Consider the following 24,341-nt stretch of genomic DNA (forward strand, 5'->3'; position numbering starts at 1 on the left):
GATTAGCAAAAATCAGGTGCCCCGCCTTACATGAATGGAAGTGCTTTCTGCTAGTGCAAAGCCACCATTGGATGTACCTCACTGTTACTATTACTGTTACTTAGGATTGGACACGTCATTCTATTTCACGTATGTTTAATCATTCCATTCAGTTTCTGCATTGATCTGTTTTGTTTTTATCTGCATGGACATTTATATTTAAACGTGCATTTAATACATGTCTTTTGAGCAAGCATATCCTCTAACAAAATATGCGTTCCTAAATGTATTTTCTCTTAAGGTATGCATTTCTAAATCTACTTTATCCTAAAATATTCCTTTTATAAGCATTTTGGTATGTTTTTTGAACCAAAATCTGTGTTGCAAAATTTAGAGAATTGCAAATTCTGACGCACCCACACATTAGTCCCGAAGGTCCAGATCAGGTCAATTGACCTTGAAATGTGGACCAAACTAAATCCAGGAGTATCCCTACTACTATTCCAAACATTTTTATTTGCATTTTAGGGAGAAATTACACTTCACACAAATGTGTATAACAACGCCCTGAGGCAGTTGTTGTTGTTGTTGTTGTTGTTGTTGTTGTTTTAAATGAAGAGCAGTCATGGGAGGCTACAGTGCTGAGTGGCAGAATGGGAAGAGGAAAGAGAGCGCTTAACCTTATCCCTGCCAGCCATGTTTCCACTCAAAACCAAGCTATTCCCACCTCACACCTATGGGGTTGTACATAATAGTTTTCCTCTCAGTTTCATGAGCATGCCAAACAGAATATGAGCTTAATAGTGTACATCTCAATAAATAGGTTTTTATAGAATATCACACTGCATTCTTGTCATAGAGGGTGAAAACTAGTTTCTTCCATTTTCTTCTGTAAAGTACTGCCGGTCCAATTAATTAAATAACTGGAGTCTTCTCTGGTAGCTGCTGTTATTGCTAATAGCTGTTTTTGTTCCTTTGAAAATTCATAGTTCCTGAACCTGTCCTGAACCCATAGTTATCTACAGTTATCTATGCTCTGATAACCTCTCACCTGGATTACTGAAATGCATTATATGTGGGTCTGCCTTTGAAAACAGTCGGGAAAATTCAGCTAGTCCAAAATAGGGCAGCGAGATTGTTAACAGGGACTGATCAACAAGATCACATTACTTTTCCATCTGCGCTGGCTGTCAGTCCATTTCTGAGCCCGATTCAAAGTGCTGGTATTAACATTCAAAGCCCTAAATGGCTCAGGACCAGGTTATCTGAAGGATTGCCTCCTTCCATATGTACCTGCCCAGACCCTAAGATCATCCCCAGGGGTCCTTCTCTGGGAGCCCCTGCTAAAGGAAGTGAGGCGGGTGGCTACCAGGAGGAGGGCCTTTTCTGCTGTGGCACCCTGGTTGTGGAATGAGCTCCCTAGAGAGGTTCACCTGGCACCTATGTTGCACTCCTTCCGGTGCCAGGGGAAGAGCTTTTTATTCTCCCAGTATTTTAGCTTCCTGATCTTTTAGCTTTGGTATTTTAAATCTGTATTTTAAATCTCTGCACTGCTCCTTGGTTTTATTCTGGTTGTACTGTTATATTGTGGTTTTAAGCTTTCATATTTTATATTGTTTTATGCTGTACTCTGTGACTTTAATTTTTGTGAACCGCCCAGAGAGCTTCGGCTATTGGGTGGTATAGAAATACATAAACCCTGTTTCCACTTAATAGATCTTTTTCTGTTGATTTCCTAAGTGCATGACCTAAATATATCCAGCATATTATTTGATTTTATTTGCAAAGTTTTATTGCTAACAAAGGTAGCCTTCTAAACATAGTATTTGGCACCTTTATAATAACTTTCTGCAACATTTAGAGCAGAAAAAGCAACCAATGTATCTTTTCTGGGGGTAAACCTACAAGCAAGTCTGGTCCATTCCAATGTGACCTTTTTCTTGTGCACATGCTCATGGGATCACTTGGGTGCCAAAGTCTGTTAGGAATGTACAAGAACTTTAGTTCAGTTTGCAAATATTCAGGACTTGCCCCATTCATAAGCTGAACCTGAATGGCAGCATATTTTTCAGAAAAAACTTGCACATTCCCAAACTTGCAATTAGGCATGGCGGAGAATTCTGCCATGGATTTCAGTGAGGTTGAATGCACTGGCATTCGGCCCCCCGAAACCCATGGTGGAACAACCTCCCCCCTGCCACCCCACGGAATCCCCCCCGGGACGAAGCTTACCTGGGGCTGATGTTCCGGTGGTGGCGGCGGCGGCTCAGGTGGCAGCTCTGGCGGCGGCAGCTGGTCTCTCGGCTGGCTGCTGCGGCTGCAAATGGCGGCTGCCGTAGTGGCCGCCAGTCCTGCCAGGCTGCCGTGATAGGCTACGTAAGTATTTACGTAGCCTATCACGGTAAAGGCAGCCATGCAAATGGCGGCCACTACGCCATTTGCATAGCTGCCTTTGCCATGATAGGCTCTGTAAATACTTACGTAGCCTATCATGGCAGCCTGGCAGGATGCAAATGGCGGCCGCTACAGCGGCCGCCATTTGTGTCCACTGTAGCTGGCCGTGGCCGGAACTCCGGCTGCGGACAGCCCTGGCCGTCGGCTCTGCAGAGCCGCTGCGGAGCAGAGCCGGCCCAGAAAGGATTCCGGGGGGAGGGATGGAGCGCCTCCCCCCCACCGCGAATCCAAGCTGCAAAAAGGTAAGTGACTTTCTTACATCCCTACTTGCAATCACATTTGAAAAATGCATATTTTGGGGAAAATGTGCACTTTAAAATGCACATTTTCTTTTAAAAAATGCATTTTCATGCTTTAGTCAAATGGGGGACAAGCGCAACTTTTGAAGAATGCGCATGGACATGCATGTATTTCCTGTGTAAACAAAAAGAAAAATGAGTCACAAACATCAAGAGGAGTAAGGCGAGTGGTGCTTCAAAGTGGAGTTTGGAGAATGCCAGTAAGCTTGAACATCCCTGGTTCTCCCATCCTTAGTTAGACCAGGCTCAGAATATTTCCATCTCATATGTCAAACACAGGTTTTTGACAAGTTGCTTCTGAAGATGTCAACATCTTCTCTATGGTTGGCAATGCATATTGCACCCTGGACACTGGACACGTACCTCTGAATCCCCTGATGCTCAGTGGGAGGCAGAGAAAGCTATGGCGCCTCCTGCCAATTCTCACCATGGTCTGCTCCCTCCCTCACCTGCTGTTGCAAGTGGGACTCCTGGTGTTCTATGCAGCTGGTGGGGAAGGGTGGTGAAAGACAGATGCTTTATCTCCCAAAGCACTGTGGGAAAGGGGAGGATGAATACACCTCAGTGGATCAAGACTGATATCTCAGTTTCGCCGTTGATGAACATTTATTTCCTCATCAGTAGGCCTCAAAGCACTTCTTCTGAAGTAGCCATGCTGAACACAGAAGAAACGCATTTATTTATAGCATTTTTATGTCACCCTCCAGCCAAAATGGCTCTCAGAGAACTTTACAAAGTTAAGAAATAAGACAACCCCCTGCCTGCAGGCTTACAATCTCAAAGATACAATACAAAAGGAAAGGGGATTAGAAGGGAGGAGGGGAAAAAAATCCAGATGTTTGATTCTTAGGTGCAAAGTTCATCAGGTTATGGAGTTGGATTTAAACCCAGTGGAAGGGCTGCTGCATCTTCTCCCGCTGATGGCCTCAGGAGTGACAGGTGATAACAGGAGGGACAGAGGAGTTCTCAGCTGGAATTGTGTCCAGGCTCGGTGAAGGGTGCCTGACTGCTGTTTCCTCTCCCTCTGATGGCCTCCGCAAACGGCTGCAGGACTCGAATTGCTAAAATGCTGTAGAGGAACACGTCTTTATTCTCAGATAGCTCTTCACTGTGAATTGGAGTGGAGGAATGGCAAAGGAAAGAGCTACTTAAAGCTTTCTCCATTGACCTTTTTTCCTACTCACAGTCCCACTGAACTGTTTTTCTCCTCATGGGGAAAAAATCAGTTCTGGGATTTTGAGTGGGAAATTGGCCAGCATGGAATGTGCCAAGCAGCCTTCCCTCTCTCATTCTTCTGCTCAGACTCAGATGCTGCTTTTGGTTTTTAAGAGCTGAGAAATTATACACTTAATGGCATGTAATGTCCAGTTGGGCCCTTAGAAAATGCAAGCAGGAGCAGTTGTTATATATTAATTTTGTTTGTGATGGTTTTTGCCCACTGATGCAGTAATTATGATAAATATTTCCTCTTTCAGCCTGTGGCCAATATCATAATGATTTTGATTGATAGGGTGATAGGTAGGTAGGCAGGTAGATAATAAATATGGAGCCATTTCAAGTTTTATTCCTCAAGCTTTCATCTTTCTCTTAGCAGAAAATACTTCACTGGGTAAGGGGAGATGCCATGCTTCTAATGAGTCCTGTGTTCCAGACAGAAAGCTCTTCAGTAATGCAGCCAACATCCCCTTGAATGCCACACGTGGAGGATTCTGTTGTAAGATTTATTGAATATAGCATTTTATGAAGATTATTGTATGAAACTGTCTCATAGAAGGAAAAATAAAATGATTTCTTTTTAGTCTTTCTGTTTATATTATTTCTTTGATATGAACGTGTCCTTCTGAACTAATTTGGATGACCTCTGTAAACTCTCCTTTGTGCTACAATTCCTGAAGGATAGAAAATCCTTGTGCTTAAGGCAGAAAATTTAAAATGGAAAAGGAGGCTGGGGGAAGAAGGTGCTTAAGGAAAGGGGAAGAACAGAGATGGGTGGTGAGGGAAGGATGGAGGAGTTATTAGGTGTGGACTATCTAGAGCTTGGTGTTGGGGTTTTTATATTCAAATAATGTATTTATTATACTTATACCCTGCTCTGATATGGGGCTCCTGGTGTCTTCTCATCCAAGATGCTGATCAGGTCCATCCCTCATTAGATCCAGCAATGTTACATCTTCAGATGCTCTCAGACCATTCAATGGCTCCAGTACTAGATTTCTAGCCTGGTAGAAAACAAACATGGATAACTTTTCACAGAGAGTCAGAACAGGCACTCTTGTGTAGAAGAAGTAACTTTGCTTCCTTCGCTCTGGCTGAAGACAGTGTTGACTGATTGCTACTATTCATATTAGCCCTCTGTTTGCCTACCGCTGTTCATAATTCCATCTAATATTAAAAGCAGCTATTGCAAATAATGAAACTTGATAAATAATGTATTTGTTCTGATCAGCCAAAAGCATACACAGCTTCTCAAAATCTGACATCTCAGGGCAAGGAAGAAAACTGGGTAAGAATCTTTCTCTAGGCATCCTACACAAAGGGTGGTGCAACTAATAATAGCAAATATCCTCCACCTTTCTGTGCCGACAAACACAGAGATGTCAATTCCATAGAACTTTCCTTCCAAACATGTAGTGGGCATAGTTTGAAAGTGCAGCTTAGTAAAATTCTTTCTTAATAAGGGACGTGTAAGCTCATGTAAATACTGTGGCAGAGTGTGATTAATTTTTATACGCCTCTAGCACAAAGAAAACCTGGTATTTGTTATTTTCCTTATCCTGGTTACGATCTTAATTAAACACCTTATTCTTAATCCTTCTTTAAGTCCCTGCAAGGTCAATTGTCCCTAATATCTCAAATGAGAGGTCATAATCTTCAGACATTGGATCTTTCTAACTTTTTGGGCCTAGTTGTTTATGAAAGGATAGTTGTGGTAGCCTATAATCAAGCATTTGCTTCACCTTTTGATATTATATAAACAGTGTTTTACGTATTCTAGTCTTGACAGAAGGCAAACCAACTTCAGCTTGAAATATTACAGCCAGAGTTGTTGTTGTTGTTCGGTTGTTAAGTCGTGTCCGACTCTTCGTGACCCCATGCCCATGGACCATAGTACACCAGGCCTTCCTGTCCTCCGCTCTGTCCCGGAGTGTGCTCAAGTTCATAACAGCCAGAGTAGTTCGAGGCAACCCCAATACTTTTCAAAAATTTGTTCTGTACTACTAGCAAAGAATTTTAATCACCCCTTCCCTATAACTCCTCACTGTACAAGTTCTGGGCAATGACTTTTCCTAGAGAAGTTTTAACTGACGGCATACCAGTTGATACCCTTTACTATGAGAGAAATTGTGGCTTACCTGAACCATTTTAGCTGCTATTAAATATAGTTAAACTGTAGTTTATACATACTATTTATAGGTTACCCTATGACCAAGGTTCCCTGGGTGACTTAAGGGATAATGAATGTTATGATACACAATTAGCTTCATAATGGTCTAAAACATTGTTTTTCTCACTTCAGTTCAGCAGATCTCCAATTTTAAGATTCATGTATGTGACTGGAATTCTGATGAATCCATAGGCTGTGTTTCCTGGGTCCCTGTGAAAGAATTATTTGATCGTGGCTTCAAATCCATTCTTCTGAGAGATGGAAGCAATAACACCAGTGGTAATAAAATTAAATTAATATGCATTCGTTGGCTATTGTGAAACACATAATCATTTTGAAGATGTATCATAGAATCATCATGAATATGCAATGAAAAAGTCATACGTTTTGAATAAAGATAAGAAATTTCAGTGAAAGGAACAGATCTGAAGTATGAGCTCTGATAACCAAGATCTCCTCGCCCTCAGTTTTCACATTATTTGCTCATAATTAATTACATTTTAATTACTTTTTATTACACTTCTTCTTGCTGTCTTGGGGTGAGGGTTAATCTTGCTTTCTTAAGAAATCTAATCTGGCGCTTTTATCATAGCAGTAGAAACAGTAAAGATGGGGCTCTCTATTTGTTTTTTGTCAGAAAAGGAAAGGCTTTATTCTTTTTCTCAGTGACACTTTCCACTGAGCAAACTAGAAAAATGTACATTAAAAAACAAACAAACTGCAAATGTGATAGCCATAAGAACATAATAAGAGCTCTACCAGATCAGGTCAAAGGCCCATCTGGTCCACCCTTCTGTTCCCACTGTGGCCAACACTATGGGAAGTTCACAAGCAGGACATGACTGCAATAGCACCCTTCTGCTCACGTTCCTCAGGAACTGATATTCAGAGACATGAATATCTCACCATTCTGCTTCCTTAGATGACCCCAGGTTCTAGTATTATGAAAGAGGGAGAAAAATGTCCCCAGGAAAAGTACATCACAAGTGCAGGAAAGGGCAACTAAAATGATCAAGGGGCTGTAGTGATGTGTAGTGTAGCGTAGTGTACCAGGAGATGTAGTGATGGCCACCAATTTGGATGGCTTTAAAAGGGGGTAAGACAACTTTCTGGGAGAGAAGGCTATCAATTACTAGTCCTGATGCCTCTATGCTACCTCTGGTATCTGAGGCAGTCTGCCTATGTACACCAGTTGCTGGGGAACATGAGTGGGAGGGTGCTGTTGAACTCGTGTCCTGCTTGTGGGTTTCCCGTCGACAGCTGTGAACAGAATATCCACTGTGTGAACAAAATATTGTACTAGCTCCATCATTGGTCTGATCCAGCATGGTTCTTCTTATGTTCTTACAACCTTTGTGTCCCAAGTGCAGCAATTCAGTTACTAAGCATGGCACACAGAACAGCATTACAAAAAGAGGCAAACAATGGTGACTCCATGTTCCTACCAGGAATTGTGGAGGAAAAGGCAGGGAAGCCTCCCTACCCACCTCCAACCCTGTTCCCAGCTCAGGTTATAGTCACTGTAGCCCCTCCTCTGCTTAAGCAGGTAGTGCTGAATTCAAGTAGAAGGTGTGTCTCCCCATGCTCAGCTATATGGAGCTGGGTCTGGGAAGAGCCACCTCTCAACCACTCCTCTGCCCTGGCTGGGAAGAACATGACTCTAGCAAAGAAGCTGAAGTAAGGCTGGGAAACACCGCAAGGCTTCCCGCCCCCAAATCAATTGCACCTCTCGAGCTTTACTGTCAGATGCTGAGAAGCCCTCGGAGGGATTCCTCAAGCATTTGACCATAATGCTTAAAGGGCTCAATGGCTAGCTCATTCCCCTTACTCAAAGGGGAAAAAAAGGGCTTCACCAAGGGGAAGGGGGTGGTGAATGTCGCAGCAAAGATGTGAGAGGCCTGTTGGGCCTTTCACTGGTAGACAATGACATTGAGTAGTCCTGCTCCGTCATCCCTGGTGGAAAAAGATGCTCATAGCATCATGTCCTGATGTCAGGCCTCTCCCCTCTTCTATGGAGGCCTCTGCCACTTGCTCCCCTGAACCCCAGTGAGGCTTTATTTTTCTTGCAGAACGGGGGAAGGGACAGCAGGCGATGGTGGAGCTAAGCCGAGGCTGTGCCTTCCTCAATGCCGCTCATGTTAATGTGAGCAGGGGTTCTTGCATTCTTGTCCTCGAATTCTTGTCCTGTCTCTAGGCTGACTGTTTCCAGAGCCAGACTCAAGGAGTGGGATCTGGGGGGGATCAGCTTCAGTTGGGTCCATCTCTGAAGGGCTGCAGTGGTGACTCTCCAGGCCTGGGATAGCTTGAGAAATGGAAAGGCTATATTTGTGTGTGAGCTTGTCTGTGGGGGCTTGTCTCAGCCTTGGGCCAAGCTCAATAGCTGGGGGATCTTGCTCCATTACCCCTTTGGCCCACACAGCCATAGCAGAGGCTTGTGCTAGATCAGGGGTGTTGAACCTCTTGCAGATAAGCTCTCAGGGACTTCATTCCAGTGGTGGCCGGGGCTGAAGGCAAAAAGAGGCAGGGCAAAAATACCAGCATATTGTAGGTGGTCTTACTGCCTGGAATCAAGCCTTAGGAGAGGCATTTCAACCTTATAGAATGGTGGTGGGGAGAGGGGTTGGGGGGTTGCAAAAGCCAGGAAACCATGAAGCTATTGGCAGTCAGGGGGAAAGGGGTATGGGCAGGGGAAGGGGACATGGTCCTCTGGGGAATCCCGGAGGGCTGGACCAGGTGGGCTACATTTGGCCCATGTGCCTGAGGTTCAACACCCCTATGCTAGATTAAAGAGGGGTGGGCCTGAAAGGGAGACAAATTAGCCTCATACTATTTGCTTCCTTGACTGATGTCGATAGCCTATATATTTTTAGGAACTGATATGTTATATGATGAAGATGACTAATTTACAATATTTATATACTGCTCCACATCAGAAGATTCTGGAGCATTGAACAACAAGGTAAAAGAACAAAACACCAGGTTAAAACAGTTAAAACATTTTTTAAAAAAGACAAATTCCAATAAGGTCAAATTTAATAAACCACAGCTGGTCATTCAAGGAAGGCCTCTCAAAATAACAATGCCTTCCGCAGATGCCAGAAGGGACACAACGTTGGTGCCTGCCTGGCCTCCAGGGGCAAGGCATTCTACAGGAAGGGAGCCACCACACTGAAGGCTCTTTTCCTGGTGGATTCCAACCAGGCCACGGGTCCATGCGGAACCACCAGGAACCGCCAAGATGCCTAAGTATTGTTATTAAAGTAAATAACCCACTAATGAGGTTTGAAGAGATTTAGCTCATTGGCAGAGCAAATGCTTCGCATGCAGAAGGCCCCACATTCCATCTGTAGTGTCTCCCAGTGGAGGCTGGTGGCTCCAGCTTTCAGTGGGGCTGTGAATCCACTGAAATCGGAGCCACGAGCCTCCACTGGTGTTGCCTGCTTAAAAAAGGTTCCTGGGTAGCAGGACTGGGAAAATTCTTAGAAATCTGTTGCCAGTTAGAGTAGACAGCACTAGGCTAGATGGTCCCAATACTCAGACCCAATAAAGAGCAGCTTCGTATGTTCATACAAAGTTCAGTGTCCTGTCTTAAAACAATGGCTTTAGCTGTGCTAAGTAACTTAAGGTGAGGAAAGAAAAAGCAGAAGATCAGTGGAGGCTGATCAGTGGTTCCAACTTCAGTGGGGCTGTGAATCCATTCTGGGTTTCAGCCAGAACTATAAAGGAGCTATCTGAGGTGCCAAACCTAGGCTGGTGATAGGGTTCAGAACCTTGGATAGCTCCCTTAGAGTTCTGGCTGGTTCTGACTGAAACCCAGAATGGATTCACCAGCCTCCATTGGATAAGATACATAGAAATTATATCTTCATAATTTCTGGAAGGTACCTGAAAGTTTTCATCTTGTTCTGTGTTGCTCAGAGAGGTCATGCACAGAGCTTGTCTTTTCCTGCTGTTTATTAATGGATAGCAATATCAGTTTAATAACTTAAGTGCACAACCCCCTGAACAAAATACTGTCAGTGTCACCTGCCAATGTAAAAAAAAAGCCTCATACTAACGTTAAAATTTGAAAATAAAAGGTTTTTTCCCCCTAATTTTGTTCATCTCCCTCTCGCCCCATAAGTAGGGAGTGCAGAATTAAATCACAATGACTGAGTCTAGACAACTGTATTCTTAAAACAAATTTGATTATAGAATATGAGTAATCTTTTTGATGTACTCAGAAATATATTAAAACCTTTTTTCTGACCTTGACTGATACTTTTCTAGCTGTGTGATTTCTATTTTCTGTGTTATAAAACTCCAAGTTTTATGGCACTTACGCTGGTGGGAACTTTATTGTAATAAATGATCATTGCCCCAAAGACCTTGGACTGAAGAAGAGACTGCTAGCCTCTCGTCAGTTTAATTGTGCTAATGTTAAGAGATCAATCACCTGTTGGTTTATAGTATTTTGTTCTCTGTTGTTCTCCTACTTTTATAATTGGCAGCTTTGCTGTATTTTTTTTTTCTCCTATTAGCATTTTGCAGATATATTGGACAATTATAGTGTTAGAGAATAAGCACAGCATTTTAGCAGCACATTGAATTATGGAGCTTGAATGTTAACTGAGAGTTTCCAGTGGTTTAGTGTTATACTTCAGAAACATATTTTCCTCCTCTTATACATTAAAAAACAAAATAATCCGAGCTACTTATGATGAATCAGTTTTTGCAGATTAGATTGGTTTTCCCAAATCTGATTTACTGAAATACATAAATAACTTTTTCTTCCATCCCATTAAGTGGATGTATTAAAGTCTCTGTTCTCTGCTCATCGATAGTTGAGAGCACTTCACCTTGGGTTGGTGTGAAACTTCAGTGATGTTTAATTCAAGTGGAGAGTGCTTGCCACTGAACTGTCAACCTTAGAACAAGCTTGTATTTTACACAAGCCACCTGGGGGCCTTTTCTGAAAGAAGAAAAGTGTCACAAGAGTGTAATGAATGAATAAATGCAGTGCACTTTACTGATGAAGGTCTGCGCAGCATTTTCAAACTGGCTCTGTAGGACGTTGACTTTGAAAAGTATCTATAGCCCTATTCAGATGTTCCTGTCCATACGATTGCAATCACATGGAGAGGTAGAGTGGGCCACACAGTTTGGCCTCACCCACACCAGTGTGTCCTGCCATACATGCATTAGGACAAGAAGTCTACAAAGGGGACCCGGCTATATGCATGGCAGCTCTCCTATGATTGGGATCCATCCCTGATCACATGGGGTTCTTACCAAATGGAATGAGAATAGTAGGAATTTTCAGCACAGCGCTGGCAGGTCTTGTTGGTGGAGCTGTCGGTGATTCCCAGGTCAGAGGGCAAATCCATGACCTGAGCTTCTTATGTACAGCCACTGTACGGAGCTCCTACCAAGTGGAAGCAATTCTCAGCAGCTTTTGCCTGGCTGCTATAATGTGTAAAATGCACTGTTATGAGAACACCTACAAATTAGGCTTATGTTATCCTGCCTAGAATGGTACCCTTTGGGCATGTAAGTTGGTTTATCATAGCATTTATTCATCAGAGTGACCTATAAACTTGGTCTTTTAAAAATGGTAATCGTCGTCAAGGGAAAGTTTACTGACAGCTCCAAAATGAGATGCAAGTTCCTGTACTGAGTGAGCTTCAAGGATATAGCCATCTCAAAGCATGACTCTCTAACAAGAGCGTTTTATGTACAGACGCATACAAATGAGTGGGATTAGAAAACCTGCTTGAATCTTTCATCCTAGATACAGTCCGTGAGCTGCTTGATCTCAAGTTGCTGAAAAGCAAAATTCAGATAGAAGTGGAGCCTCTGTTAATAGTAATACTACAGTATTGGTCCTGCTATGCCCTGAATGCAGAGGAACCCATCACTAAAACAGAGTTCACTTTCTGAGTTTATTCAGGAATAATTGCTTTGTCTTGGGGCGCAATCCTTTACACGCTTGTCTGGGAGTAAGTCTCATTGAACACCACATAATTTACTTCTAAATCAGTATCCCTAGGATTGTGCTGTTAATATATTGCTCTGCATAGGTTTTGCTCGCCAATACAAATATTTAATACAAATAAACACATATTTATATTCCACATAAGCCAGAACAAGGATCAGTGTCCCATCTAACTGGTCTGTGGTACCTAAGATAATTCTTTGCATAAGGACCAAGCTACACATTATGTTATTCATACTTTAAAGAAGCATGCTTAAATTGGTCACATTTACACAGAAGAAAAACAAGAGGCAAAGGCAGGGATGTCACAGGAGTCCAAGAGTGGGGTGGACTCCAGTGGACTCCCCACCACTTGGCCCCCCGGACCTGGCTCACTGCACCACCACCACTTACTGTACACATTCACTGGGTGCTCCTATGGCCCACAAGCACCCGGTGGTGGCCCATCCCCTTACTGAGCCACCATTTTGTGCAACATGGCAGCTCAGGCTTTTACAGAAAAGTAATGTTGTGTAAATGGTGCCTTTATGGCTAGCATTTAAGAAATATTACTTTTCCATAAAATCCTGACCAGCCATTTTGCATAAAATGGTGGCTTGCTGAGGACAGGTGGCCCCATGGTGCTCACTGGGTGCTCACCGAGCCACCCAAGGGCTTGCATGTCAAGTGGCAGTGGCAGCTCAGTGAGCACCTGGCAAAATTAGGCACAGGTGGGTCTGTCCATCCCTAAGCAAAGGTAGTTGTGTTTTGACCATAAGAAAAATTCTAAAATCCATAGTAATGTAATGCCTTTCTTAGGATAACTAAACGGTCAACAAAAATGTGCAAGGTTTCAAGTAGGAATGTGCATGGATCCTTCATTTCAGATGCTGCTTCAGACCATCCGAAGTGGCCCCACTTCGTGTTGGACCAATTTGTGTTGTTATTTGGGCTTCAGACTAGGGATGTGCAAAAGTCACTTACTTTTTCGAAGGGGTGATTCACGGTGGGGGGGAGGTGCTCTGCACCTCCCCCCGAAATCCTAACCTGGCTGGCTCCACTCTGCGGCAACTCCGCAGAGCCGCCGGCTGGGTGCATTCGCAGGCATGCGGAGCCTGAGGATGCAAATGGCAGCGGCTATGGCGGCTGCCATTGGCGTTCCCTCTTTTTGCCATGATAGGCTATGTAAATATTTACGTAGCGTATCACGGCCTCCGCAGGGATGCAAATGGCATCCCTGCATTAGCCGTGATAGGCTACATAAGTCTACCACGGCAAAAATGGGGAAGCGAAAGGCGGCCGCAGACGTGGCTGCCATTTGCAAAGTGGCACAAATGGCACCAGGTAAGTGCTCCGTTTTGCGTGCCTTTCACGGGGTGGTGGGGCGGGGGGGGGCTTCGTTCTGCCACAGATTTTGGGGGGCCGAATGCACTGGCATTCGGCCTCACTGAGATCCATGGTGGAATCCTCTGACATCCCTACTTCAGACCAAAGCAATGCACAGCCCTAATTTCAGGACCTCCAGATCTCTCCATCTGAAAGCATCCCATGGACCATAAGATTGCTCAGAAAATTCCTCTGAGGTCAGAGACTGCTCCGATCATAGAAGGGGGAGTCAGAGATCTCACCCCATACCCCTCAAAACTGGCTGTCGTAGCCCCCTTTGAGGAGTCTTCTTCTGAGGAGGAACTTGACTTACTTGAGCTCGAGGATTCTCCTTCCTCCAAGGATGTTCCAGAGGCAGCATCGCAGGAGGAACGTGGACGTATAGCTGAACAGGAGGCAGGCCCCTCTGGAATGCCTGCTAGGGACCTCCCTCTTCCTCCACTTCCTCCTTCTCAGAATGAATCAGATTTTGGGCCAGATGTAACAAGGCCACCCAGACAGTAACAAAGAATAAAACACAAACAGCACATCCAACCTCTCTGGAAAAGTATCAGGTTACAATCAAAGAGTTCAGCTCTCTGAAGCCTTCCTTTTATAGCTGGTCCTGCCGGAAAGCTCATGAGTTGCAGCTGGGAGTTGGGTGTGTCCTGGCTATGTTTGCAATAAAGGCAGGCAAGAAGGCTGAACATCTCTTTGAAAACAATGTCCTTATTTGCTTCTGGTGTTTGTGTGTTCCATGATCCTGAACATCTGCCTTGGAATTGGGAGTTCCTTGGGACCTTTGGATTATCTCTGTTTTCTCCTCTTGCTTCACCCTTGTGTAGATGCCATGCTCAGAAGAAAAAGGAGTTTTAGAGTCTCCAATTGGAATTTGCTCCTGTTGACCACAAATAGCATCTTTAGGGGAATATAGAAGATGGGGGCAGGGGATTTTGGCTAAGAAACTTGCACAGGGCCCTGTTCCAGATCAAGAGAATGTTAGATTGTAGACCCTGGCAGTGACTACTTTTTCGTCAAAGTTAAAGTAGTCAGTGTAAGCACACTTTTTAAAAAGTGCAAATAATGTATCACAGGGATGGTGTACTTGTGCTCCTCCAGATTTTTCTTGTACTACAGCTCCCATCATCCCTGACCATTGGCCATGCCAGCTGCAGCTGATGGGACTCTGAGTCCAATAACATCTGTGGGGCCTGACATAGCACCTAGCTTGAGCCTAAGAAAATTATCCATCTTCTAAGTATCTCATTTTAAGTGTAATGGATTGGCAAATGTGCGCACATGACCATATCTATTTTGTAACATGGGAATATTCATGGTAACAATGCTGTACACCACCATGGGTAGCTACACATAACCAATTAGCCCATGGGCACTGTAACATCTGCCTGTTTCATTATGTATGTTTTTATATTGTTAAATTTAACCCAGGTAAGATAGAGTTAATGGCATGCCAGAGAGAGTGAAAGGTGGGAGGGGCCCAAGTGTGTGTGAGGATTCTGAGGTTATATAAGGAATGAATTGACAGGAGGTAGACAGGGTTTACAGACTGAAGAAGCAACATGTAGGTAGTGGGTTTTGTGTGTGGGATTTTAGGAGGGTAGAGTAGGTAAGGAAGTTAGGAAGAAGCATTGGTTAATAATAATATAACTTTTAATGTTTTAAATAAGTTTTTTTTTAAAAAAAAAAATCCAAATTCCCATGTATTTATTTTTATGCTACCTTCATTATATCTATTTCCTTGTTACTTCTCCATAGTGGGTTGAGAGAACCAGTTGAGCACATTGAGTTTCTCTTGAACCTGGAGAGAGTAAAAGGGCTGAAGCTTGTGGGACAGCGGGTGCAGCTGTCCCAAAGTGAAAGCGGGCATTCCTGAGGGGTTTGGTTCTCAGTTTCGGAGGAGGAGGCTGCTGGGGAAAGGTGGAACCTTGGGCGGGAATGTCACAGGCACATAGAGTTGTTGTTGTTCAGTCGTGTCCAACTCTTCGTGACCCCATGGACCATAGCACGCCAGGGCTTCCTGTCCTGCGCTCTCTCCCGGAGCGTGCTCAAGTCCATATTCATTGCATCGGTGATGCTATCTAGCCATCTCATTCTCTGCCGGCACATAGAGTGGTGTGCATGAAATCACATGGGAAGTTCATCTGTAGAAGCCAAGTCATTTGGTAAAGATAATTTTACTGTGCTTCTGCTTCTCCCATTTCTAGCTGGTAGCAAGAATATGGTAATATGCTCCTCACTACATTGCCAGATTGTAAAAATGAACAGCTTCCCATATAGTAATGTGTGAATAACATGGTGAATAACCACATGGTACAAAGTAATCAATCAATCAGTCAATCAATCAATCAAATAAATAAGTGTTTGCTCTTGTAGGATGCTCTTAAATGCACCTTGGTGTGTTTCTACTGGTTTTAGTTCTAGAACAGGGTTGGGCAACTTCAAAAGATCCAGGGGTCACTTCCTCTCTGGACCACCAGAGAGGGGTCCCTCTCCAGTCCCTCTCTGGACTTTTGTTGCCACTACTGAATTTTGGGTGGGGTGGGTGGCAGGGGCTAGAACCTGGGCAATATAGGGTTAGGGTTAATATAGCCTATTATTTGTAGAAGAAGAATTGCTGAAGCTTAAGCCCAAATAGCAAATGTAACAGAAGAATGAGTGGAGGAATGATTGACAACTGAGACCAGAATGGAATGCTGGGTAGAGTTAGTGGCAGTTGGAGAAAGAAGGAGGACAGACACAGTTAGTGAGAGGTCAGGGGTAGAGGGAGTTGAGTTAGGGCAGAGAGATAGTAAGAGGAATTAGGGGCCAGAGGTAGTTAGGGTGCAAGCCTATACATGTTTAGACAGAAAAAAAGTCCTGCAATTCCTAGCATTCCTCATACTGGCTGGAAAATGCTGGGTGTTATAGGACTTCTTTCTGTCTAAACATAGATAGGATTGCACCCTGAGTGAGTAGAAACGAAGACAGGTTGCGAATGAGAAAGGAGGGAAGTTATTGAAAACAGAGATGTGGTGTTAGGTTTTTAGAGCTATTATTATCGATATGTATCAGTTTTTGTTTGTTCTGAATGTTGACCTGTTAATTAAATAAATATATGTTTATTCTTTTAAATACCTATGTTCTGGTCTTGATGGATTTGAAGACTGGCATATATCACGCCACGTGCTAAGGATAGAAAAGGAGAAGTCTACTGCTCTCTCTAAATCAGTAGGTGGAGGCAGCTGATATTTTGGGGAAAGACTGGACTCAGTGACCTGTAGTAGCCATGCCCATATAGAGGATCCCTAGATAAGTTACAATGTGGTGGCAAAATAGTGGGTTTTGAATTTGTGAGATTAGACGTATATATTTTTTATGAAGTAGGATAAATACCTTGAATCACGCAGAGTCTTGATGACCAGAAGTTGTATCTCAACATTTATATTAACAAACTTTGAAACTCCAACAGCAGGAAGCTCTGAAAAATATCCCCTCTTGGCACTATTTGTCCTGTGGGCAAGAAGGGTCCTGAGCTTCTGTCTGAGTCCAGGGGGAAGTGTAGAAGAGGTCAAAGAGCCCCAGCTTTACATGATCAAAAATGCCAGAATGCCAATGATGTTATTGCCTTAAGTTTCTGCTGGCTTGCCAGTCAACTAAAATTAGCAATGTCTATTGATATACTTTACTGCCAAGTTCACGAAAAGAGGTGGAATGTGGGGGTACTGCTGTATGGGAAACCGAATAACATATACAGCAGTCCAGCAGCAAAAATAGAAATGCCTGACTTCATTTTAGAACCTACTGTTGCCCCTTTGGCTGCCGTACCATCTTATTTTCTGTTTGATAGAAACTGTTCAAACAAGCTCTGTTTTAGTCTCAAAAATGATATTCACAGATGATGAAGGATGACACATGAGACTTAATAATAATGAAGGATGGTTCCTAGAAGATTTTAACTCTCATCTACTGAAAATAGCTAGGGAGCCAAATAATTCAGGACAGGAGTAAAAAGTGATGGCATATTTTATAAAGAACAGGTTTCTACTCTTTCTATTTCTGATAGATAAAAGAGAATATGTACGATATAAGTCATTCTCTTAGGCCTCCTTAGAAACGCTGTTATCGGGAGCGAAAGGTCAAAAAGCTCCAAAATTGGTTTCAGGCTTTAGCTGTAAACCAATGTGCTTCTGCAGCTTGGTTGCACAATATCCCAGCTAATGTCTTGGTGTGGAACTACTGTACAGATCTGGCACTGGTCAGATCTCCTATTTCCCAGGACTTTTTTCAGAAAAAAAACCTTAAACCCCCCCCCCCCCCCACACACACACACACTTAAGTACTATAAAAGTTTTAGGCTGCAATCCTCTACACTGTTACCTGAGAATAAGTCCCATTGAATTCAGAAGTAGGACTTACTTCTGAGCAGACATACACTGATTCATACCTACATACATGCATGCCCACACATATACATATAGCCTACAGCACATTGAAAATGAAAGCAGACAGATCCAGACATAATTAGAGGATAGAAGGACTTGAGCAGACGTCTCCAAACGAGAGCACACACAGGCCAATACACCAGCTCAGCCATTTTAACTAGTGTTAAGTGACTGGGCTACGGAATTACATGGTCCCTCTCCCATCTTTTTTGTGCAACAATCCCCCATAATCCTATTCACCATTGTTCAAAATTAAATCTGACCAGTGTAATCCATATTTATCACAAACCCAGGTGTGCTGTGCCCTGAAGTTAACTTTTGGAACTTTCTGGGTACCAAAACTTGTGAGTGGTTCCCAATTCCTTAAGTGTATTAAATGGCTGAATTTCCATTACTTTGGGCCAGCCAGTTGACTGGGCCCTGGCGGTAGTGAGTGCAGTGGGGATTTGTGCTTACAGTTCTTTAGAGGCAACCAGAGTCATCAGTACTAATTTCTAGGCCAGCCTCCTCCCCCAGGTTTATGATGGAAGCATCAAGTCTGCAATCTTTAGGTTCATTTCAATTCCATAGTTCTTTGATCTCCAGAAAGCTGGGGATGCAAAGAACTTTGCTTATGAAAATTGTGTTGGAAGTGACAGCCTCCAGAAAATGGATTTTTCCTATTTAATTACAGGAAACTAGTCATTTGCTTTCAGAAGAACTAATGGAGATTTTCTTTTTCAGGCCACTATAAGTGGGCACAAGCTAAAGACCACGCAACGTACAAAAGCACGCATCTGAATGGTTCATTGTGTCATTGCTTCGATGAGAGCTGCCATTTTTTGTTTTATTACTCCATGGTGGAAAGTAGTGTTCTCAAAGCAGTACTGTATACTAATAAGGTAAAGGGGAAAAAAATCATCTGCAATTCAACTTCGTATAGTAAGACAAATGTGCTTTGGCAAGGCATACCCAATCTCTCTTGCCTTCCCTTTCTGTCCCTTGCCATCCCATCCAGTTCTACAGTAATGGGAATGTTTTTCTAGAAGCTCTTCCATGTCCTGCGGAATCTGTTCTTTGTGCTTTTATAGCAGGAAAAGCTATAACATACTATGGCTGCAGGGATTGGAACCCCTGGAACTCCCCCCCCACCCCCACGATGACTTCTTTTACAGATTTCAGTTTGTTGCTACCTTACATGGTTTTTGCTTTTTCTGAAATGGGATATATGACATCATGGGTAGTGGGAGAAGATAGACAGGATGTACACCTAATTCCTCTGTAGAAGAAGGAAGGAAGGAAGGAAGGAAGGAAGGAAGGAAGGAGAATAGCTTTCTAGCACCTTCCTACGTTCTGTTAGTAGCAGCTTCACAAAAGGTTTATTGCACACTGCACCATTTACTGTACAGATCCTTCACAAGACATGGAGTACCTGCATATCAGTGTCAGCTGCTCCCAAGAATGGTTCACTGGCACAAAACATTGACACCGAAAACAGGTGATGATGGATGTTTAAATCCCAACAGGGAGATTGTAGAATTAAGGCAAACTTCACTTATTAGGGAGGGGCCATAGTTCATTGGTAAGGCATGCAAGTTCCATCTCTGGCACCTCCAAGTTGGGCTGGGAAAGATTCCTGTCTAAAACCTGGGCAGCTGCTGCCAGGCAGTGCAGACATTATGGAATAAGATGGACCAATGGTCTTGCTCAGCAAAAGGCAGCTTCCCAAGAGTATATGCTGCTTGCATGGAAACTCCATGTGATGCAGAAAACCCATGTAGTAAGTGATGTTAGATCCACCTTGTGGAGAACCCACTAGATGGAAATGCCTTTACCCCCCAGCAGCTTCCATATGGGACTTTTAGGATTGGCAAATCTGGTAGTTCTATGGCATAGAGCAGTCTTCCCCAACCTGGAGCCTCCCAGATGTGTTAGACTACAACCCCCATCTTCCCCAGCTAACATGGCCATGTGCTAGGTTGGAGAAGGCTGGCACAGAGCATTTCCTGAAATGGGAATCAAATGATAGGGGAAAGGTTTATCAGCTAAAAGTTGGCTATTTTCCCTGTTTTTTCAAAGGCACAGACACACTGCCTGGGGGGAAAAGGCAACTCACAAAATATGGCTTCCAAAGGATGTTGTTGTTTTAGAAATTAAGCATTTCCTAAATCTCCTCCTTGTCAATTTCAGTAATCAATCCTGTGGCCTTCCCCAATGATGGAGCTCCTCTTCATTGGCGGAAGGGGGCCTCTGCCATATCCTAATATCACCACCTTGAGCTGGCAGATCTTGGGGTTAGGATTGTTCTGTCCTTCATTATGATCTTTTTACAGTCCAAATGTAATAACTGTGGGTTCAGCTAGAATTGCTGTTAGCAATTATCCACTGATGTAAAACACTCTACAGATGTCTCTTAAAAAACCACAAGTTGGTATGAATGCCTCACATTCAAGGTTGCTGCTGTTATTTTAAAAGCAGGAACTGGAAAAAAATGAATATAACCCCACAACCTATGGCACTGAGCTTGATGAGAAATGAACAAGCCACTAAAAATCAGCCACAAAAGTACCAGGAACATATTTTTTTTTAGGATGGAAGCCAATGGAGCTGGTGAACTGCAGGGCAGTGTTCAGAAGACAGTGACACTTAAATGATCTATTACCAAATTACTTACTTTTTCTCCCCAGAAAGAATGGAGAGTGAGAGCCTTATCCAGGGCTTTGTGGTTTGGAAGGAGACTAAATAAGGCTTTCTGATCTGGAGATATAATAAGAGAAAGCAGGGACCAGTCACATCTTGAATTGGCTTCAACTTGGCCCCTTTCTAGCTACTAAATAACTTCATTACGTCAAATTATTTTTTGAGAGTTTATGTGAAATGGAAATTCAAATTTCTAAGGCATTTGCCTATACATCACACAAACTAACACCACCCTTTGCTGGGTTTAGAGCAGCAAAGCTTGTAACTATATGAATATTACCATTTCCTCCCTTTCTGTACACACAGAATCCACAGCAATGCTTTCAAGCATTGTGCTATGATAAAAGAACTGTCAAACATTTCCACCCAAGAACCTCAGTGTCAGGACGCCTGCCTGGAGCAGCAGCCTGGGCTTCAGCCATTACTCATAGGGGCTGGCCGGATCCATCAGCCCAGTGAGGCTGGAGGCAGATGTCACGATCCCTGCTGTGAGCAACAGCCTGGGCTACAACTTTGACTTGAAGGGGCTGGCTGAATACATCACTACAGCAGCACTGGAGGACAATCCAGGGCCCATCATCATGACTAAGCCTGACCCACAGTGCAAGGCCAGTGGATCAGGGCCTCTTGAGTAGGGATGGGCAAATCCGTCAGTTTTGCTTTCACCCACATTCATTTAAAAAAAACCAAAACCCACCTCCTGTTCTTTCTCTTCCAATTATAAATAACTTTGCAAAGTTATTTACTTACTTACTTACTTACTTACTTATTATTTAAAGTATTTATATTCCACTCCACATCAAAGATTTCAGGTCAGGGGAAAACAAGATAAAACCCCACAATTAAAACATTTTAAAAGAACAGATTCTGAACTTAATAAACCTTCAGGGAAGGCCTCTCAAAATAACAATGTCTTCAGGAGGTGCCAAAAGTAGGGATGTCAGAGAATTCTGCGATGGATCTCAGTGAGGCCGAATGCCAGTGCATTCGGCCCCCCGAAATCCGTCGCGGAGCGAAGCCCCCCCCCACAAAAGACGCACGAAACGGAGCACTTACCTGCTCCCGTCCGCGCCGCTTTGCAAATGGCGGCCGTTCGATTCCTCCTCTTCATAGCTGTGATAGGCTACGTCCTGGCCACCATTTGCATCCCTGCGGAGGCCGTGATAGGCTACGTAAGTATTTACGTAGCCTATTACGGCTCAATACAGGGACACAAATGTAGGGATGTACGAAACCCCCCTTACCTGGCTCCGCCGGGTTCCATTGGGGGGGGGGAGGTGCTCCGTCCCTCCCCCCGGAATCCTGGCTGACTGACTCCGCTCTGCGGGGATTCCGTGGAGACGCCGGCCAGCTCCACCAGCAGCCGGACATCCAGCCGGTGGCTAGCAGGGACGCAAATGGTGGTGGCTGTAGCTGCCGCCGTTTGCGTCCCTCTTTCAGCAGTGATAGGCTACGTAAAGACTTACATAGCTTATCATGTCAGGGTTTAAAAAAAACCCACAAACGCGTACGCAAATGGCAGCGGCTACAGCCGCCGCCATTTGCATTCCCTATTTTTGGTTGTCTTAGTCTACATAAATATTTACATAGACTAAGACGGCGAAATTAAGGGGGAACGCAAATAGCGTAGCAGACGCTATTTGCGTTCCCCTTTATTTTTACCATCTTAGTCTACGTAAATATTTACGTAGGCTAAGACGGCGAAAATAAGGGGGGACGCAAATAGCGTCCGCTACGCTATTTGCGTTCTCCCTTAGTTTCACCATCTTAGTCTACGTAAATATTTACGTAGACTAAGACAACCAAAAATAGGGAATGCAAATGGCGGTGGCTGTAGCCGCCGCCATTTGCATACGGGTTTTTTTTTTTTTACCCAGACATGATAGGCTACGTAAGTCTTTACGTAGCCTATCATGAACGGGGGAAAAGAAAAAACTGCAAATGGCAGCAGCGGCGGGCCTAGGGATGTCAGAGAATTTCACCATGAATCTCGGGGAGGCCGAATGCCAGCGCATTCGGCCCCCTGAAATCGGTGGCGAAACGGTCTGCCCCCCCGCCCCCCCGGGACGGGACTTACCTTGGGCGAATCTCCCTGATGGCGGTGGCTCCGGCAGCGGTTCAGCGGTGGTTCGGCGGTGGCGGCGGCCGGTCTTCTGACCGGCTGCCGCCGCTGCCATTTCCAAGTTTAAAAAAAACCAAAAAACGTGATAGGCTACGTAAAGATTTACGTAGCCTATCATGGCTAGATTTTTTAAAAATACCGTGATAGGCTATGTAAATGTTTACGCAGTCTATCACGGCTGACTGCAGGGACGCAAATGGCGGCGGCTACAGCCGCCGCCATTTGCAGACCCGGCTGCCAGGATTCCCGGTGGGAGGGACAGGGCGCCTCCCCCCTGGTCAGAATTTCAGGGGGGAGGGACTGGGCGCCTCCCCCCCGGCCAGAATTTTTTGGGGGGAGGGACGGGACGCCTCCCCCCCAGCCAGAATTTTGGGGGGAGGGACGGAGCGCCTCTCCCCCACCGCAAATCAAATTTTGTAAAAGCTAAGTGTCTTTCGTACATCCCTAGCGGCGGCAGCAGCCGGTCGGAAGACCAGCCACCGCCGCAGAAGCTGCTGCTGGAGCTGCCGCTATCCGGAACATCCGCCGCAGGTAAGTCTTGTCCCGGGGGGGATCTGCGGGGGGTGAGGGGGTGGCAGACCGTTCCGCCACGGAGTTCGGGGGGCCGAATACACTGGCATTCAGCATCACCGAGATCCATGCCGGAATTGTCTGACATCCTATGCAAATGGCAGCAGCTGTGACAGCCGCCATTTGTGTCCCTGCAGGGCTGCCCAGTGGCCAGATGTCCGGCTGTGGGTGGCCGAAGACGACCGTCGGCTCCGTGGTTTGGCTGTGGAGCGGAGCCGGCTGGGCAGGATTCCGGGGGGAGGGACGGAGCGCCTCCTCCCCCATCGAGGATTCCAGGGGGATAGTTAGAGCGCCTCCTCACCACTGCGGATGCCCCTGCGCAGAGCCAGGTAAGGGATTCGTACATCCCTAGCCAAAAGCAACACAATGTTGGTGCCTGCCTGACCTCCAAAGGCATGGAGTTCCACAGGAAGGGGGCCACCACGCTGAAGACTCTTTTCTTGGTGGACTCCAGCTGGGCCATGGGTCCATGTGGAACCACCAGTGATATGCCCTCTGATGACCTCAGTGACCGGACAGTAGGGATGGCAGAGAATTCCGCCACGGATCTTGGTGAGGCCGAATGCCAGTGCATTCGGCCCCCCGAACTCCGTGGCGGAATGGCATGCCACCCCCCCGAACCCCCGCGGATCCCCCCCGGGATGAGACTTACCTGGGGCGGATCTTCCGGGCTGTGGCGGCGGCAGCAGCGGCGGCTGGTCTTCCGACCGGCTGCCGCCGCCACCATTTCCAGTGTTGTAAAAAAAAAAAAAAAAAAAGACGTGATAGGCTATGTAAAGATTTACATAGCCTATCATGGCTAGGTTAAAAAAAAAATAAAAAGGATTCCGGGGGGAGGGACGGCGTGCCTCCCCCCCTCCAGCGGAACCTGGCAGAGCCAGGTAAGGGGACTTTCGTACATCCCTAGTACTAATACCTTAAACCTGGCCCAATAATGAACAGGCAGCCAGTGCAGTTCCCTTAGCAAAGGGGTTACATGCTGAAAAGGGGCCGCTCCTGACAACAGCTGAGCTGCTGCACTGTGCACTAGCTCCAGCTTCTGGACCAGCCTCAAGGGCAGCCCCACATAGAGCACACTGCAGTAGTCTAGTCT

At 44.9% G+C, this 24,341-nt stretch overlaps 1 protein-coding gene across 1 annotated transcript in view; it reads left to right on the forward strand.

Moving 5' to 3' along the window:
- Positions 1-24,341, forward strand: part of MALRD1 (MAM and LDL receptor class A domain containing 1) — a 439,175-nt gene that overhangs the window by 24,534 nt on the left and 390,300 nt on the right. The window contains exons 6-8 of the mRNA XM_084860474.1: positions 4,324-4,446; positions 6,250-6,396; positions 18,601-18,758. Coding sequence (XP_084716600.1) covers positions 4,324-4,446; positions 6,250-6,396; positions 18,601-18,758 — 428 coding nt within the window. The remainder of the gene's footprint in view (positions 1-4,323; positions 4,447-6,249; positions 6,397-18,600; positions 18,759-24,341) is intronic.

Source organism: Heloderma suspectum, chromosome 5 (genome assembly GCF_057233095.1).
Source record: "Heloderma suspectum isolate Gila_16-S chromosome 5, 16-S_ref, whole genome shotgun sequence".
Lineage (NCBI taxonomy): Eukaryota > Metazoa > Chordata > Lepidosauria > Squamata > Helodermatidae > Heloderma > Heloderma suspectum.